The sequence below is a fragment of the Protobothrops mucrosquamatus genome, unplaced genomic scaffold, assembly GCF_001527695.2.
Source record: "Protobothrops mucrosquamatus isolate PMUCROS unplaced genomic scaffold, P.Mucros_1.0 scaffold1129, whole genome shotgun sequence".
Lineage (NCBI taxonomy): Eukaryota > Metazoa > Chordata > Lepidosauria > Squamata > Viperidae > Protobothrops > Protobothrops mucrosquamatus.
The window spans coordinates 146189-166363 of record NW_015387347.1 but is presented as its reverse complement, the minus strand read 5'-3'; the positions used below and the strand labels follow the sequence as shown (position 1 = coordinate 166363).

The following is a 20175-nucleotide window of genomic DNA, read 5'->3' as shown; positions in this document are numbered from 1 at the left end:
GAGAGAGAGAGAGAGAGAGAGAGAGAGAGAGAGAGAGAGAGAGAGAGAGAGAGAGATCTTTTCTCGTCATAATGTGAGGTGGCATTTTTCTCACCTAAATTGACTCTGAATTTATAGCTGAACTTTGAGCTCCAGTCCATAATGATAAGAAGTAAGTCACTAAAGGTTTCCATCTTAGGTGGCCAAGGGACAGAATCAGGAATGGGACAGATCATTTCGAGAAGCAAAATTCAATTTAGATAGATTATGACAGAGGATATGTGTATGTGTGCACACACTAATATCATAGCAGTGTTGACAACCAAATTCCAAGAATCATTGGCCTTTACTAAATATTGCAATTTCTGCCTTGTTTCCCCTTCTCCAAGAGAACATTTATTTAATTTAGTAAACACATTTACATAACTGCCCAAGTTAGACATAGATAATTCTGAGTGTTTGGCAACATTTAAAAATTCATCACACTATAAACTTTTTTTTAAAAAAAACCCACTCCTGCCCATGGCAGCAACAACACAACAAATCAGTCTGCTCCATCTTCATTCATGACATATTGACAAAACATTTTTAGGGCCTTTCCAAAAAGCAACAAAATGGGGACCAACCCTACCTACAGTGTGTGTGAAAATATACATCCAGAACAATGCAGGTAGTCTTCGACTTACAATTGTTCATTTGGTGACCATTTGAAGTTACAAGGGCACTGAGAAAAGTGACTTATGACCATTTTTCACACAACCCTTGGAACAGTCCCCCATGGTCACCTGATCAAAATTCAAAAGCTTATCAACTGACTCATATTTATGACTGTTGCAGTGTCCTAGGGTCATATAAATCACCTTTTGCCATCTTCTGACAACGGAGAAGCCAGATTCACTTAACAAAGGTGTTATTAACTTAACTGCAGTGATTTGCTTAACAGGTTTGGCAAGAAAGATCGTAAAATGGGGCAAATTCACTTAAGTGTCTCACTTAACAACAGAAATGTTGGCCTTAATTGTGGTGCTAAATTGAGGACTAGCTGTAAAGGAGGGAAAAAATGAGTCAAATCGGAGCAAATACATTTACCTGTTTGAAAGATGAAACAGGCAAATGTATGGCTATTCTTATGAAATAACTCCCCCAAATTTGCTGTCTTCTGATATTACCTCAAGTTACCTTGTCATTCTGCTAAAAAAAAATGAAGCTAATACTCTGCATGCATTAAAAATAGAAAATTATCTCACAGATTATTTCCTAGTGGATGATACATAAAAATAACTCCACTGAGTTGGTCAAACATCTCTCTTGCCCCATATTCTGCTTCTAAAAGTAACACCAAGTGCCTTTGGTAAGCCATTTACTTTATACTGAACTTACACAAGATAATTTCCACCTAGCACTGCTGGCTAATCATTGCAGATCTTCTAATCCTCTCTTTTTAAAAACATTCAAATAAATAATGAATAGCTCGCAAAAACTATGTGAAGTTTTACTCTCAAAAAAACATGACACAGTACAATAAATAAAATCCTTCCAGCTAAGCCACTGACTGATAGGTGTTTAAGGATTTTTTTTTTCATCAAATGTATATGAAATTATTTGTGATCCAAATACATAGCCTATATTGCTTTCGTAATATTACTGACGTCCTTTTAACATCAGACAGAAACTTGTATTATTTCCCGAAGTAGTTGATCTTTTTTTAAAAAAAATAAAAATAAATAAGAGTACAGTATTGATGTATTCGTATGCTTTATAAAGAATGTTTTATAATTTTATTAGAATTATAATTTGAACCTTTGTAAAACTGTGAACGTTACTGAAAACAAGGTATACTTTTTTTAAAAGGGGGGGATTTAAAAAAATAATAAGAGTACAGTATTGATGTATTCGTATGCTTTATAAAGAATGTTTTATAATTTTATTAGAATTATAATTTGAACCTTTGTAAAACTGTGAAAGTTACCGAAAACAAGGTATACTTTTTTTTTAAAAGGGGGGGATTTTCTACGTGTTTGTTCATCAATACATTTCATGAATGTCAAAGTTAATACATTAATTATATAAGTATAAGTAAAAATAGCCATTTTGTCCATCCATAATAACCAATCCTCCAAATACCCAAAAAATAGGAAGTTTAATTTTTATCTGGAAAATGTGTTAACTACCTTCAGCATAATCTAGTAGTCTTCATGTTAAACAAGGGTGAGTTGTAAACCCTTGGTCGCACCTTAGGAAACCTTGTTGACTCTGGACATGCTCAGGAGCTATGGTTGCTCCTTCCGGAATTCCTAGAACTAAAAATAAGTTTTCTACTCCGGACCTCGGCCTACTTACTCACTCACCCCGCTGCTCCTTCAGAGACAGGATGGAAGCGGTGTAGTGCGCTAAGTCAAAGAAGGGAAACATGGGCAACCGAGAGAAGCGCAGCGGCAAATCCCCCAAGAGCTCCATCGCCACAGCTTCTGGCGCGCATGCGCCAACACTGTCAAGCAGCGTGCGAAAACGCCAAGGTAAGTTTGCACGAGAAGGGGGCGGGACCAATTTTAAAAAGGCGGGGTTACAGGCGACTCTAACGCCCTCCCCGTGCGCCACGGCCTATTGCCGCGTGCCAGAATGCGGCTAGGCAAATTAAAAATCCGCCCATCTTTGCTCGTAGGCCAAACTGCCGTCAGTAGGGAGGGCGGAAGAAAGAAGCTCGCGCCGCGAGCGGAGGGATGATTGGCTCGGTTCGAGTCTAACGTCGTCCAAGGCTGAAAGGCGATTGGCTCAGCTTTGGAGGCGGGCTGAGAACACAAGAATTGCCGAGAGTTAAGTGATTTGCAGGTAGCAGGAGCGCGCATTTTGGGCTACGGTCATCGGTGGGTGCGTTTCTCGTTGAGATCCCTGAGAAGCAGCAAGAGTAGTTACTAACTGCCGGTCTAGGTTCAATCTATCACTTGTCTTGAAAACAAAGTGACTATCGCAAAATCGAGATAAAAGGAGCGAAAGCTACAATATAACCGTACTTACACTATATTAAAAAGATCCCACCCACCTCCTATACAGGGCATTATAGACTTCACCGGTCAACCTATTAAAGCACCAGAAGGCAAGACATGAAGCAATGAATGGAAACTAATCAGAGAAGCAACCTAGAACTAAGGAGAAATTTCCTAACAGAACAATAAACCAGTGGAATGGCTTGCCTCCAGAATTTATGGGTGCTCCATCACTAGCAGCTTTTAAGAAGAGACTGGACAGTCACTTGTCTGGAATGGTAGGGGGTCTCCTGCTTAAGTAGAAGGTTGGACTAGATGACCTCCAAGGTCCCTTTCCAACTCTGTTATTCTATTACTGGGTTGATGCCTTTTGGACGTTCTGGGCTACAAATCACAGACTTTGATACCTGTCCCGTAATTGCTTTGGTTGGTATTTCTAGTCCAGTGTGTAACGGTTCACTCTGTTTTGCAAAGTGCTACTTGAGTCTAGAGAGACTCTTACCAAGGCACAGCAGAGCACTGAATAAAGTTGTTTTAGTGTTCTGGCAACTGTCTGGACAAGTCCTTGCAGTATTTTTTTAGTAAAATATCTGAAGTGGTTTACCATTGCCTGCTTCCTAGGGCTGAGAGAGGGACTGGAGCAAGGTTACCCAGTTTTGTGCCTAAAGCAGAACTGAATACAGAATATAGAATGACAAGAGTTGGAAGGAACATTAAAGGTCTTCTAGTCAAATCCCCTGCTCAGGCAGGAAACTAGAACTCAGTACTAGACTTAGCCTGGTATTTCAACCACAACTCCAAACTGGCTCTCATGAATAAAAGGTTAAGTTCCTGCGAAGTGATGTGTTCTAACAAATGCAATTCTCAGCATGCCAGCTCAGATGCAAGCTATCTGGTAGAGCTTTCACCTAGTTAGACGTTTGGCTGGCTGAAACAACGAGGATGGGCTATCTAGTTCTTTATCCCTTCAGAAGCCCCTTTTTTCTCATCTGTCAAACAATGTAGCTATTAGGTGATGATGACTCTACCTTTATAAAAAAAATGCATTCATTACTGAGCTCTCAGAATACAAATGGGTTATAAAAAGTACAAAAGATACGTTAACCTTATTTTTGTCACTTCGTTAATACCATATTTTGGGACCTGTGCAGTGGCTACGAGTCCCACTGAAGTCCTAGTCAGATACATTCTTTGCTAAACTATACATGTACCTTGCTAAACTACATATGTAGAGACAACATAATTTATTGTTGAAATGAACAATTGAGATTTGGAATCTGGGTGCTTCCAGAACAGGCTCTTAACATGCATAAATAGCAGTTGGCAGTAGCATAATAACTTCTTGTACAGATATATTTAAAATCCTATTTCTGCATAAAAATTGAAGCTACTTCTTTAAGATATGTAGTCCAATAAAATATTTGTCTATGACCATAATCATTAACATAAAAAATGCTGTAAGTCAAATGTCATGTTTGTTATTAGAGGAAATTCTCTTAATCTTCTTGAGCACTGATTGTAGGTCATTTAGCAGATTCGTCTGTAATCAGTTTGATTAATTATACCTATTCTTTACCCAGCAATGTTAAACAGGATTCTTTCTTTCCCCTTTTATTCGATAAGTTGCAATGCCAGCCTCATCCATAACTGAAAAGTGGATCTTGAATAATTATATCAGACATTAAGTTTGCAGTCATCATAAAAGCACAAAATCATGTTCTTTGCAGTTCTGCTTGATTTCCACTGAGTGGCAATAGATGTACACATAGGAAATATAAATCCAATTATGTCTGACTTCTGCTCACAGGTGAAGCAAGACTGAGGCAGAAGATCAAAGAAAGAAGAAAGACGTGAACACTGCCAGCTTGAGATCAAATATGGACTACACTCTATCCTAGCAGTTGAGATAGGATGGTATCTTGTTCACAGTAGATCCCTGGGCAATATATTTTAATTGGCTCAGCCAAAACTCTAAAGCACTCTTCATCTGTAAAAACAGGCCTGCTGGATCAAGCCAAGGACCATTTTAGTTAAGCATTTTGTTGTTCACAGTAGCAAGCCAAATATCTATGTGGTACTCACAAGTAGGAAGTGAAAAGCTACCCTTCTGCATTCCTAAATCTGAATGCTTGCTGCCCCAATCTGAAGGTGAGTTGAGTCTTCAGGATCAATAGCCCTGAGTAGATACAAGTTCTATGAATAATCTATATTTTAAAAAATCCTCTTTAAAACCATCCAGATAAATAGCCCACACCATGTCTTGAGCTGATGAATTTTTAAAGGTTTTTGTGCACCGTATGCATAGTTTACCTGTTCTAGTTCTTATTCCAATCAGTTTCATTGGAAGGCTCCTGGAATTAATGTGTCAAAAGACAATAAGATGCCTCTTTCTCCATTTCTCTATACAATGTGTGATGTTACACAAATCAGTGAAGTTCGTGCCAGCAGTTGTCTTTTTTTTTAACCTGAAGAATCCCAAATACTCTCAGTTTCTATTGAAAGAGCTATGTTTGGTTCCTCTAATTTTAATGCCCCTTATTATATACTTTTTTCCCAAATGTGGTAGCCAGACTATACAATGCTGCAGATGCAATATACATTGTATAAGGAATTATAACTTGAATAGTGTTTAAGGAAAGTCTTCATCATGGTTCAGTCCAAGCTGGGGATAAACAACATGGCGACTGCTTTAGGAAGAAGGTTGCAGTTTATTGAAGAGGAGAGCCAGACAGAAAGATGGTCTGGAAGAAAGAGAATGAGCACATGTAGGGAGTGGGTTTTTATATCCTCTGGAGCCTTTTGTTTGGAGTTGTTCCTGTGGCATGAACTTTGACCTGAGTCTGAGTGTGCCTTTTTGGTATTCTGATGGTGGTGGGTTAATCCTATTATGTCCTAAAAGTCATGTCCTCCTTCCCTGGGGCTGTGAATAAAGATATATTCAAAACTAAAACACAGATTACTGAGACTAAGGAATTTATTTAAAAACTTAGCGTCTCGATGATCTGTGTTTTAGTTTTTGAATATGAATATACCCGAGACTCATATCTTCAAAACTATTATATATACACTAAGTTTCAGGAGGTCTTTGTTGTCTGTTTATGTTGAAAATAATTGGGTGAACAAATAAAACTGATTCTGTTGTTGCTGTTAATATCTGCCTCATCAAAGAGAAAATGTAAGATGATAGTTTTCAGAAACAAACTTCCACTGTTCCCACGCAAAATCCTACCAAAACTCAGAAGACGTTGCCCTTTCACAAGATGTCAGCCTTTGTGGGTGGCGTAAGTTGCCATCTTCCCTTTATTCCAATGAGAAATGTGTGAACGTCTTTAAGGAAGACTGAATGTTCAGTCTGGTTTGGGGTCCACACTGATATGCATGCTGAGAGTTGACAAGGATTAGACTTCTCATTATTTTTATGCTAAGGAAAGAAAAAGAACATGTAAACAGGAAACAATGTTAACATTATGCTTCTCTCCATAAACTGACCATCACAACTTCCCTACATAATTGAACTCCAGCCTGTTTGGAACACTCTCAATATCATCAGAGGCTTTGTCTTCCAAAACAGAAGTTGCTTCCTTATTAACAGCACATTGTCCTCCCTTGCCACCACCATCTTCTACCTATTCCTGGTGTGGGGCACTATCTATAGATCCCAATGTAGTCTTTGGGATCATGAAGTCCAAATTAACATAATCAGATTAACTGCATGGAGCCATACATTTGAAAAGGACGAGGGGAGGGGTGGAAGAAACAAAAGGAAAAAGTATTTCAACAAAGGGAAACCCTAAGGAGGACAGAAAGGGTTTATTGCTGTTAGGCTGCAGCGCTGAATGCTTTGCACCTGCATGGTGAACAAGTCCTCTTCTAGGGAAGGACCCTTAGATGGTATTAAAACATGGGAGGGAGGGAAAGAAAAGAAAAAACAGGCTGAATGCAAGAGGGACTGAATGAATCATCCTGCATCCCATTAATTGATTTATCGGGATAGAAAATGTGCAAATGGCTGACAGTGGTAAAACGGCCGTGTGATTTCTACTCAGCATGGAGAGGAGATCAGCCAAGTAATCTGGTCTATTGAGATAAGAGTTTCAGAGCCTCTGCAACCGAGTGATAAGAAATTGCCAAAATCCCAGTAGACATTTAGAGCTGCATTTTTGGCATTATTTTTTTTCTTCAAATGGAGCTGAAATAATTCTATTTATAATTATCCTCATAATCATTTTTATTCACTGAGGAATAACACAACATCTAGGACAACAAAAAGAATTACATTTTCATTGGTGATATTTGAAAATTAAAGTTCCAGCCAGGAGCTTAGAAAGTATCCAAATAAACTCATAAGGCAGGACAAAATCATTCCTTCTCCTCTGCTCTTTCTTTTTCTTGTTTTGTTTCTGTGACTTAAAAACAAACTTTTAAAATGCCAAAGAAAGAGAAAGACTACAGAGGCAAGCTGGCCTGCTTCAGGCAGCAGATGTTGGGAGACCAATAAAAAGAGAGCAGCTTGCCAGTGATCAAACTTCTGCTCAAACTTTTTTGAGTTACACCCAGGGCTTTTTTTCTCATAGAACACCCAGAACGGAGTTCCGGCACCTTTTTTGGATGGAACCTTGTAGGGTAGGCAAGGCGGGTTGTATGATGTGTGTGAGTTCCGGCACCTTTTTTTTTTTTTTTTTAGAAAAAAAGCACTGGTTACACCCCCAAAATTTCAGGCATCAAAACTTATTTGGAGAGTTTCTGCAGAATAGCTCTAGTTACTTGCTAATTTTGGAATGATTGACTCTGTTTTGTTATGAAGAATGACTGATTTAACCCCACTTGAAAAGTTGAGTAGCGTTATTACTAGACTGCTGAGTGAACAATTCGGCAATTTACTTTGGTAACTGGCTATGGCACCGTTTTGTGAATAAGCAAAAAGGTTATGTGACTGTCTTTCTCTGGTAGTATCTGCCTATCCCACTACATTTAGCAAAGTGGACGTGCTCAGGGTACCTTGGGTGAAATAATGTCACCTAATGGGTCCCAGAAAGTATACCTTCCCTGTCACGGAGCCTCCCCTATGGAACGGCTTCCCACCCAAAATATGGATGGTCCCATTGCGTTTGGCTTTTTGCAAGGCTCTGAAGAATGGCTTTTTTCCCAGGATGCAGGACTGGGTTGTTAATAATACAGGGGCTTTGCTGTGGATGTATGTGATTAATGATTTTGGGATTTTACTGAACTTCAATGTGGTTTTATTTAGGGTTTATGCATTTGTTTTGGGTTGATGGAAAACCTTGTTTTTATTTTGCTCAATGGTCAGGCATGTGTGTGTGTGTGTGTGTGTGTGTGTGTGAGAGAGAGAGAGAGAGAGAGAGGTATAAATAAATAAAAGAATCCTAGTTATCCATTAGGTGAGACCTCCAGGAATAGATTTTCAATATTTCAGATTTGCTTCTGAGCCTCTAAAGATTGGCTGCCTCTATATTTATAGAATAAGAGAGCCAAATAGATTGTATTAGAACTGAATGGATTGTATTTCCATGGCATTTCTTCTATGTTGGTGGTTATTTTGGGGGGGGGAGGGGGAGACTGCAATACCTACCACCTCCACTACTTCATAGTCTCACAACAGCCTAGGGAGAAATCCTAAACAGGAAATTATGTACTTAAAAGAAGGGGAAAGAAATACTCAGCAATATTAAGCTGCATAGGGAATAATTTGAAATCCATGGTATGTGTGGTCTAATCACAGTTCCTGGTTAACCTCTGCATTTCTGTTTGTCATTCTGCTTTTGTGGCTTTACATTTGTTTCAGACATAAAACATTGTTGCCAAAGATAAGCTATCCAGATGCAAAAATATACACCTCATATTTAAATAATTACGTGTATCAAAACTGTCACAAATGGTAAAATCGTCAGCAGATATTTTAAAGACTTTCCTCATGCCTTCTTAACAAAAGCCAGCTTAAAAACTTTTTATGGGTTATATTTGAATCTTAGCATAGCATATGTAATCACAGTGTTAGGTAACCTGTTATCTAATACAGCGGCCCTCAACCCCAATCAGGGACCGGTTTTGTGGAGAGAGGACTGGAGGGGGCGTGGTTTCGTGTGCTGCCTGCATCCCGTGGATGGGGCTTCGCTGGTTTGTGCAGCCTGTTTTCTGGCACGCCATGGACCGGTGCCGATCCACGGACCGGAGGCTGGGGACCCCTGATCTAATAGCTTGTATTAGATATTCTTTCAGCTACTATTCTAGCAGTGTTCATATCAGAAGGGTTATTAATAGATAGCTAGAGAAAGACAGAAAGAGAGAGATGTTCTGATGATTCATGCACAGAAGATATCTTTCTGTGAATATTGTGAGGTATTGGGATGTGTTGAAAAAAATGAAAAATATTTATGAAGTTATGTTTACCTTGAACCTTGACATACTTGGCCTTCTCTTGCATTGAAATCAGTGGCTTAGTGTTCCTTTTCAATTCTATGATCTGGACAGGACTCCAGCTTTGGAGGTATGGCCTTCCTATAGCTATGCAATATTTTATAGTTTTTGCTAAGCCGCGACAAGAAACATGGCAGTTGCTTGTTAAAATATACAACACTTGACCATTGCACACAAAAAAGGTGGATGTATCTAAAATATTAAAGTTCACATTCACCTTCCTCCTCCCGTTTCTGGTTTACGCACCTGCTGTTTTAAAAGTACAATCATTACTATGAAAAAGGATGTCCGAGGTGACTTTTAAACAACCTCTGACCTCAGGGGTCAAAAGTTAAGCTGTCTATTCTCCTGTTTTCCTTTTCTGATGGCATGATAAAAGAATATATCAGATGTGTGCTGTTTACTCCTATCCTCACTTAGTCATCTCCGACAATTCTCTGGTGGCTTTTATGTACTTTTCTCTCCAGTACACCTTCTGAAAAGTCCCTCAGATGCATTAGATACAAAACATACCTTATTTGCCTTTATGGCTGTTTGCCACCTACAAAGGAACCAAGATGTTTGATTTCAGGGTGCATAAGAGTTTGACTAACAACTGGATTTTATATTTTCAAAAACTGTGAAGGGAAGAAATGAACTGTTGTTTGTTTCTTCACCCCAGCAGTTCTAGGGAGAATGTGAGTGCAGCCTTCAAGGCAGAGTGTCATTTGAGCAGCTATGATATCCCCTTTATGCTTCCATTTTAACAGTCTGATCTCATGCAGGCTTCATCATTGTAATATCAGATGAGCCTTTTGAGTTTTCTTTCGCTTTCTAATTTTTTAAGCATTTTGCCCACTGAAGAGATCTGGAGAACTCAAAACCTTGCTACCATTGAAGTGGCCTAAAATATGGTTTGTTCTGTCATGATTTACTTTTCTTATGAGCAATAAACTTCCATTTTTTAAAAATAAAACAGTAATGTAAAGTGGAAAAAAGTATATTCATCTAGCACTAGTGACTGAAAAACTTTATAAAGATCTCATACTTACTAGTTTATTCATTTCTTCCCAGTTTGCCTATAGTTACAGGGACCATATGATTTTTTTTATTACTATAATGGACAGACTTTTACCGCTAGTCCTCAGGATACAACCATTCATTCAGCTTTACAGTGGTGCTGAACAAATGGTACTTACCACAGGTCCTCATAGTTCCAGCTGTTGCGAAGAGCCATAGTCATATGATCATGATTTTCAAGAATCCCTGCTATCTTCTCACAAAATCAATGAGGAAGTTGGCAAAAGTCAGAAGTTGCAGTCACATGAGATTCTTACTTAAAGATCTACGTGGTCCTCTCTCTGAATGACAGCAACGGGGGCAACCAGAACTGCCAGTGCTAAATGACCTGCTCATGTGACATTAGTCTTTGACTGCTTAGTGATAGCAATTCTAATCCCCACTATGCAACATATGCAGACTGAATTGTTTTGTTTTGTTTTAATTACACAATAGTGGTTTGATTTTAGATATTTTTTATTAGAATATGCATTTTGGTAAAGTTTCTCTTGGTTTTGCTCTTGAATTTTCCTTTGTGAAGCAAAGTTATAAACATACCATTTTAATCCTTCTGATTTTTTTTTCCAGATTGGCCCATTTTGTTTTTCAAGAAAATAAGGTTACTATACCCAAAATGGGTTTCTACTACAGGTGATCATAAAGATCAGGTAATGGTTGTTTTCAATGTATTTAATGTGTAATGTAAAGTATTAGCACTATTTAATAAACATTATTTGAATATAAAAATTAGCACTCTTTAAATTTCATCTAGTACGTCTACAGAATTTATATTTCTGAAAACTGATTATTAATCTAGACTACTTTATGGTATTCATATTTGACTGCTTAGCAGATTCAAAAGAATCTGTTTTTGTTGCCCAGGATGGAGAAATGTGAAATGTGTGTAGATAATTGGTTTCTGCCTGACAAAAGTAATTCCCAGGAAACTAAGTATAGAACCAATAGCGCTTTCAAAGTAATGCTGTCTTCTTGCTTGCTTATCCATTAAACCTGTATATTTCTTTTTAAAGAATTGCAAAATTACAAAGCATCCATTGTTTTTTCCTTGTAAAAGATAACTGAATATTTACTTGCTTCTGTTATTTCCAATAGCAGAGAGAAAATAGAAAATCAGTTCAACTCCTATTAACAAAATGTCAGTTAAGACATTGCATTTTTAATATAAGAAAGACTGATTTTGCAAATCTTTTTTTTAATATATAAGGATTAAATAGGGAAATGTACAAGAAAATATATAAAAGATTCTTGGTCAAACAAAGGGGGCTTACAAAACATAAAAAGTGCCAACAAAATAAATCTTTGGTAGAGACATTTAGTTAAAAACAGACATTGTATATTAATAGAAAGAAGATATACAGTAATAACAGGATACTTAATAAATACTACATTTACTTTTCTCACTATAACATGAAATATTTACCTTTTGCTTTTGCATCAGAACATTGTTTTGCTAAGAGAATTAATATTTTTTTCATTTGCTTAGTGTATTTGGAAAGTTTGAATCATCAGAAATAAAAGTTAAAATGGACAGTGCCAGTACAAACATGGATATTTTGAGACATGACTGATATTATTTAACCAGTAAGTTATACCATGTGTATATCGAACAGCAGTTTTAGAATTTCTTCATACATTCTTTGCATTTTGCATTGTTGCCAAAAGTACCAGAATCTCATGAATCATTGTTATGTTTTCACACATCAAATACCTCATATTTAACTATAGTCACAAAAGATGTGACTACGGTGTGTTTAGACAAGAATAATAATAAAAATATTAACCTTTTTAATTATTTCCAACACAACAGAATGCTGAAAAATATATAAAAAGACTTCAGATTCTGTCCATCAGCAGAGTAACTCTCTGAAAATTGAACAGAACCTAACTGTATTTTCTATGACAAAAGAAAAATTGACTTCCAAAATGAACAGAATCCTTTCCAGAGAGGAAAAAATGGGACAAATCTACCAGTGCATCTGGAAGGAAGACAGAGATGGACTCAGTAGGTTGCCAATGGTTCCATTCTATTCTCCCTCCACCATGCTGTCCTTCCTTCTCATCCTTCCTTCTCAGACCTAAAGACATGTTTCGAAGATTTCTCTCTTTTGTTCTTTTTTAAATACAGACATAATAACTTCTGCAGTCACTATTCAATTCTCAGGATTACATTTTTACTTCAAATGCAAAATTGTTAATGTCTCATTCAGCAGGATTTAGTTTGAAATAAAGTGTTCTGCACTAGCATTGCTGCTGTCTTAAAATATAGACCTTGGGCCCCTGGGATAGTGTTTTAAGATCCTCACAATTCTGGTAATATTGTAGATGAAGGCTTTAAACTTGGGAAAAGAATTTGGCACTAGAGCCCTGATAAACTTGGCCCTTTTTGAGGCGACCAGAATTCCAGAAATCCTCACAAGGGGAGTTCCTTAAGCCATTCCCAGTCTTTCCCACACCCCACTCCACTAATTTAAACCCAATGTTAAGTTAACAATAACTCAAGGAAGGAAATTTTTGTGGCTCAGTTCATATATTGCAACCAAACTGAGTTGAAAGAACCATCTTTATTTCCTTTGCCCACAATGCTAAATCATAAGTTATGAGTTAGAAAACACACAATGATTGTTCATCCCATATCCATGTTAAAGGTCTACAGCTAGTGAAGAACACTAGTTGCTAAGTGCCATAGGAGTTCAAAAAAACCTTCCATTATACCTTGCTATTACTCCTACCTCTATTATATCTTGCTATTACTACAATAGTTTTTGCCCCATCTTGAAATTATGTAAAATTATTTATGGGAGTTGGAAAACAGCAGATAGTATAATCAGTGCAAGCTGTTTATTTCCTTCACAGTAACTGTATGAGTGCCTTCACAACTTGATGAGTAACCCAACATTAGGGACTCTATGTCTCATTTGGCATTCAGCCATAATCTTACAGGTAGTAGCTTCACCTCATTACCTGCTCAGCCAAATACATAAACTAAAGGTCAGAACCCCTAGGCTCAATGTCAGTCTAATCCCAGCTTCTGAAATGTCCTATCATTTTTGAAGGGCAGAGTTAATTTTCATTCTTTTTAGAAACTATTAGACCACTTTCATATGACAATTTTGCACTAACTACTAACAATCAGGATGGAGAAGTCTTCACAAGTGTGGACAAGTTTTGGAACATCCCTATGTCAATCAGAGTTTTTGGATTTTATTTTTTTTTCTAAGTGTATATTGTCAAGTGTGAACAGCTTTTTTTCCTTTAATAATTGGATGCAGAATAATGTATTTGTTCATTTCTGTATATTCTGTATATTTGGTCTATGACTGTATTTTAATAAACTAAACCAAACTCATTTGGCTCAGTTGGAATGCAGTAACAATAGTACTGGTGAGGTAGAACAGTGTTACTAGTATAAAAAAAGATGTTGTTCCCTCTGTTAATTTAGTTCTAGGCTAAGGCTTACCATGCCTGTTATTTCCCATCTACTCAAAGCATTTTTTTTTTTAAATAACGGGATTATAGGGGGGTTTAAGAAGGTTATGACTGAGAATATATGCTCTAAAATGTATTAGGAGTGATTTTTTTAATTAGCTGAAATTTAATTCATTTATTTGCATGCTACCCATTAATACAAATGTACAATTCAACCTGCATGCCTTTACAAATATGCATTTGTATCCTTAGCCTTCATAAATCAAATGGGCTATGAACAAATAAAATCTTGGCATGAAAGATGAAAGAAATATGCCAGAGAGCAGAATATTTATTATCAATGGGCTTTAGATCACTTTGTAGGGGCAAAGTGCTTTATCAATAATTTTGCTCAAATTTGCCCTCTAGAAGCATTAGTTCACCTCTGCCTCTCAACTATACAGTTTTCAGGATGTATATATAGAAGGTTGAGGCCCTTGACAGGGGCAATGATATCATAGTTGCAGTGACAGAAATGGAAAATGATAAAATAAAAACCCACCTAGCTAGAAACACATATGCCACAGAGTTTCGTCCCTCCGCCCCCATTTAAAGGTTTTGCTTTGTTGTTTAACTGAAAATACATAATATTGGTAGCTATTTTTAGAGTTCAAATAGTGGTGTTTAACTCAAGGAGACTTGTGATTTTTAACTATCAAGTCTTTAAAAAAAATCAGAAACTTGGGAGTGGCTGTATCCAATGATGAGAATTAAGTGAATGAATGACCGCTAGTTTGGGACAGTATATGCAGAAGGTTAGGTGCAGTGGAATCCCTCATGGAAAGAAATCCATAAGTGATGCATGTGATCCTATATTTATTTAAAAGATAATTAAATAGTGCCTCTGATTTATAAAATGCCACTAACAACAAATAAAACAGTTGTTTTTCTATTCAGCTGTGCTTTTGAAGTTATTTAGTTATTTTTATCTGTGCAAATGTTCTGGAAAGTCTAATTGCAGCCAAATTTAAGAGTTTTTTCCTCACATTATAAATCCAATTGAAATAATACTTAAATCCATATTTTTTAAGGTAGGCATCTTTGAATATTTCGGAAATAACTAAATTCCACTGTTGGTTATATCTGAGCAAGCATAGTGGGCATAATCCATTCCCAACTGCTCAGATGTATTCCCTATGCATTTTGTTTTGGTTAATTTTTTATCTACCTCAGGTTTTGACAAATACTGGAGGAAAAATAGTAAATGAAATGCACACCTCCTAGCATGAAGATTGCACTGACCTGGGCATTGTGGGCAAAGGAGAAGAGGACCTTAGCAGTGCTCAACTAACTTTGATATTAATGTATCTTAAATGAAAAAAGTTTTTTTAAATGAGTAGCCTTGGCTCCAGAGCTCCAGATATTTTCTTTTACAATACCCAATTTATAGTTGTGTACAATACCCAATTTATAGTAGGCAATATTATCACATCTCTTGAAATGGATACAATGAGATGTTCATAGTTGTAGTTGTAGATGTGGCTGCTCAATTTATGTGATTTCTCTCCTTAAGAAAGGAAGTGGGGAAGAAATAGGTTACTCACTACGGTGTAACAGGAAGTGGAAAGGGATTCATTCTACATAGGAGAAGATGCACCACTGGAGAATTTGTTTGACTTAGATCTTCAATTAACCTTTGTCAATTCAGCAGCCAAATCAACGGGAACTGAAATTCCCAGAGCTCCTAGCCAGCTGTTTTAAAACTTACAGTGTCACTCAGCCACAAACTACTGACCCTGGCAATTTTCACAGGTATGTCACAATAAAGGGCAAGTCCATTGGCAACTTTCAGTAGGCCCAGTCAAAGTCTTTTGGACTCAAAGCCCTTTATAGCCAATTAGGCCACTGGAATTCTTTTTAATTATTGAAAGCCAGGTTTTTCCTCAGAAAAGTTTACATAAAGTACGTTTGAGTTTAAAAAGACCAAGATGGACCAAATAAATAAATAAATAGATAAACACTGTATGGAAGCAAACAACTACCACAACTGGTATCAAGGGGAACTATCAAATTGCGATCAGGATGATTATCCTGACTGACTGATTATGGAGATGATGTTTCTGACCAGCATTCTGGGATGTTGCTGCTTGTATTGGGAGAAGGGACCTCAGAGTCTTCAAGGAGAGTGAGTTCTTCCATGCGTTCCAAATGTGGATTCTGCTGGAACAGGCCCAGTATCCTTTCTCGTGGATTCACACCTGTTTGCTGCAGCCCTTGATCCCCAAGGACCTTGACGAGGAAGTTGATGTACCTCATGGCTAAGCGAAGAGTCTCATTCTTGCTCAACTTTTTGTCAGGAGGATGGGTGGGTATCAGCTTTCTCAGCTTGGCAAAGGCACTGTTGACATTTTGTTGCCTCCACCTCTCCCTGCTGTTGGTGAAGATTTTTCTGGTCATCCTCAAGACTGGAAGAGCTAGGAAGAGAATGACAGGAGTTGGGAGAACATTAGGAAAGACATAATAAAAGGACAAAATGGTTTATTCAGCTGCAACCATGAGGTAGAAGGTGTGTGACTCCAAGAGTTGAGTTATGGTACTTGATGTTGAAAATGAAAGCTTCTTAATAACAGAGCCCCCCAGCAAGAGATACCCTACCTCAGGGCTTTTCAACCAGTGGTACGGGTACCACCTGTGGTACATTGGCACCTGGCAGGTGGTACGTGACCATCCTAGAAAAGTGGTAGCGGGGGAGGGGAATGAGCTGAACCGGTGGCAGCACCGCACAAGCCTGAGCGAGAGATGGCTGGACCTGCAGGGCTGTCGGCTCAGCGGAAGTGCCAGGATCAGCGCCAGGCTCCACTTGGAGCTCGGCGCTGATCCTGGTGCTTCTGCTGAGCCCTGAAGAAGCACCAATCAACTGGAAAGCAGCACTGATCCTGGCGCTTCTGCTGAGCCCAGAAGACGCACTGATCAGCTGGAATGTTGCAGCATCTCCAGGGTCTTGTAATTTACATTCAGATGCTTGGCAACTGATTCATATTTATGACGGTCACAGTGTCCCAGGGTCATGTGAAGTGACCAAAACCTGCTGCAACCACCCAGCAGACAGGGAGAATAAAAACCAAACACCCCCACCCCACCTCCGCTGCCAATCCTGAACAGAAATGCTCACAACAATGAAAACCTCAGATAGGCGGCCGGGCAGGCAGGTGTCTTGCACAGCTGTGGTTTGGGGGGCACTTTTTTCAATGCCATTGTAACTTCGAACAGTCACTAAACGAACTGTTATAAGTCGAGGACTACCTGTACTTTATCACTTTTTTCCTCTCTTTTTTTGGTCATCAAGTTTTTAATACCTTGCTAGGCGACTGGTGGTACTCGGATGTTGCCATATCCTAAACGTGGTACAATGGGTGAAAAGGTTGAAAAGCCCTGGGCCCTACCTGATACAAATGTAGTATTCCACTTGCATATGTATTCAGAGGAATCAGATTCTAAGCAAAGAGTACTATTAGAATTGTAGCATCTATGCTCAAACATAGACATATTGTAGATATTGTAGATCTATTAGCTTCCTTATGCCAAAAGCATGGTGTTCCCTTTATTGAGACCAACCAACATGCACAAAAGGATGTATAAGCATTCTCCAGATGTATTATTTTATTTTCATGGAAGAATTTTGTACAATAATAAAAGCAATACAAATTTTGAGAAAAAGAGTGAAAAAAATAGTGAATAAGTAAAGAAGAGAACAAGGAAGAAAAAGAAAAAATATAGAGAAGTGGCTTTCAATCTTCACAGTAGTTATAAATAAATTTATCATCAGTCCTTCCTCTTTAACTTACATTATGATTCCCTTCTTTCCATATTTTAGCCTTTCTAATAATCAAATCCATAAATCACTAATTCATTTTTTCTGTTTTCAGCAAAACGTCCATAAAGAATTTCTCCAGAATGCTTCATAAGGCAAAATTCAGGGAAATGCAAGAAAGTACAAAATTAAGCCAGATGTTTAAACCATGATAAAACTGAAGGTCGGCTTCTGAATGGATATTGTGCATTACATATAAGAGGTTTCTAGTGTTCCTCACCAAAGGATTGTTCAGGGGTAACTACATGTGCCTAAGATTTTTTAAAACGTACAAATAGTCCTCTTTTAGCAGCCACAATTGGGACTAGCAGCTCATTTTTTTAAGCAAAGCAGTTGTTAAATGAAGCCATTGCTATGCTTATGATTTTACTTCATCTCTCCTTTGCTTTACAATTTTATTACATCTCTCCTTTGCTCTCCTTTGTTATAAATGCAAGAACTGGTCACAAAATTACTTTTTCATCACTGTCATAACTGCCTATGGTTCCTAAAGAGGCAATTGCTAAACAACTTGTAGTATAAATTAGGATTTGTTACTGACCTTAAACAATAACAAATGGGTAGGCCATGTATTCAGGTTTGTCACTTGTTTTTCCCTCACTTCTACTAGCTAAGTATATTGGCTTAATAGCAGCTGACGCTGAACTGCTGCTGAAATGGAATATATTTAAGATGAACCAATGTTCGTGAAGTAGTAAATTACTAAAAATTACCTGAATTATGAGAAACACTTCAGGCTATCTCATGCTCTGTGTTTTCTTGTCAGAAAAACACTGACAGTTTTGCATTGCTTCGGAATCACATCTGGTACAAAAAAACTAAAGCAAAGCAAAACAAAAAACAGTTCATACAGCTGTTTGTTCAGAGAGACTGTTTGGTGTAGTGGTTAAGCCTAGAAACCAGGAGACCGTGATTTCTAGTCCTTCCTTAAGCATGAAAGCTGGTTGGGTGATTTAGGGCAAATCAGTCTCTTTTGGCCCAAGTTACTATACAAGGTTGTTGCTGAAGAGGAAAACAGGAGGCAGAAGTATTAGGCTTGTTTGCCATCTTCACTTTCATTTTAAATAGATTTAAGATAGATAGATAGATAGATAGATAGATAGATAGATAGATAGATAGATAGATAGATAGATAGATAGATAGATAGATAGATAGATAGATAGATAGATAGATAGACAGACAGACAGACAGACAGACAGACAGACAGACAGACAGATAGATAAGGTAGGTAGATAAGGTAGGTAGATAAGGTAGGTAGGTAGGTCAAACATTTAGTAATAATAATGCCAACAACAACTCTAAATCCTGAGCAAGTTTATTTTCCATAATCAACACCCAACTCCTGATTCAGTTCTCCCACCTCAAAAAAAATGTGTGTTCTGTTTATTTAAAACATATTCCCTCTCAAGTCATCACAGCAGCATGTGGCTACAATTACAGTCAGTGAGAAATGTGCCTTGTTGAAAAAATGCCAATATGTTATCTTTTCAAAGCCATAACTCACAGGAGCTGTTCTATACAGTGGAGAAAATATGGCTTAGCAGCTTTATAGTACGCATTCTCTCTTAGCAACTGTAGAGATTATTGAGAAAAGTGGATAAATACTGTACAATGGGGTCTGAAAATGTGGGATATGGGGCTTAATTTTTTTTATTCCTTTTATGGATTGGGTAGAGATCCAAGGGTTTTCGTAATTCCAACAGGTGCAGCAGAAAGTGGCTATATGGTGTGCCATTTTCTGTACCCCCAATTGGTCAACTGGCAGGAGCATTGATTGACTCATGCTATTCCCTGCCTACTATCAATNAAAACAGTGATACAATACAAAATTTAAAAAGATTAAAAATAACTATTTAAATTTGGCCGCTTCTACTAAAAATTTAATTTAAAACCCCTTTAAAATACCCCTAGGCCAGTCCTGCCTGCTGAAATAACCAGGTCTTAAGGGCGCGGCGGAAGGAGGGGAGATCCGGGATCACCCGGATCTCTGGGGGCAGCTCGTTCCAAAGGACAAAACGGTTTATTCAGCTGCAACCATGAGGTAGAAGGTGTGTGACTCCAAGAGTTGAGTTATGGTACTTGATGTTGAAAATGAAAGCTTCTTAATAACAGAGCCCCCCAGCAAGAGATACCCTACCTGATACAAATGTAGTATTCCCCTTGCATATGTATTCAGAGGAATCAGATTCTAAGCAAAGAGTACTATTAGAATTGTAGCATCTATGCTCAAACATAGACATATTGTAGATATTGTAGATCTATTAGCTTCCTTATGCCAAAAGCATGGTGTTCCCTTTATTGAGACCAACCAATATGCACAAAAGGATGTATAAGCATTCTCCAGATGTATTATTTTATTTTCATGGAAAAATTTTGTACAACAACAAAAGCAATACAAATTTTGAGAAAAAGAGTGAAAAAAATAGTGAATAAGTAAAGAAG

The 20175-nt window shown here is 37.7% G+C and overlaps 2 protein-coding genes across 2 annotated transcripts in view; both read right to left on the bottom strand.

Annotated features, from left to right (window-relative positions):
- The window catches only part of TMEM38B (transmembrane protein 38B), a 37206-nt gene extending 34744 nt beyond the window's left edge, over window positions 1-2462 (bottom strand). The window contains exon 1 of the mRNA XM_015820433.1: window positions 2328-2462. Within this exon, the coding sequence (XP_015675919.1) occupies window positions 2328-2436 (109 nt within the window). The 5' untranslated portion in view covers window positions 2437-2462. The remainder of the gene's footprint in view (window positions 1-2327) is intronic.
- A 13503-nt stretch (window positions 2463-15965) lies between these two features.
- Window positions 15966-16328, bottom strand: TAL2 (TAL bHLH transcription factor 2). The gene has a single exon (XM_015820431.2). It carries the CDS (start codon window positions 16317-16319, stop codon window positions 15966-15968), a length of 354 nt encoding a protein of 117 aa, XP_015675917.1. The 5' UTR covers window positions 16320-16328.
- Between the last annotated feature and the right edge of the window lie 3847 nt (window positions 16329-20175).

Bases quoted from the DNA above. Each gene is read 5' to 3' on its own strand.
- TAL2 (XM_015820431.2), bottom strand. From the start codon at position 16,319: ATGACCAGAAAAATCTTCACCAACAGCAGGGAGAGGTGGAGGCAACAA.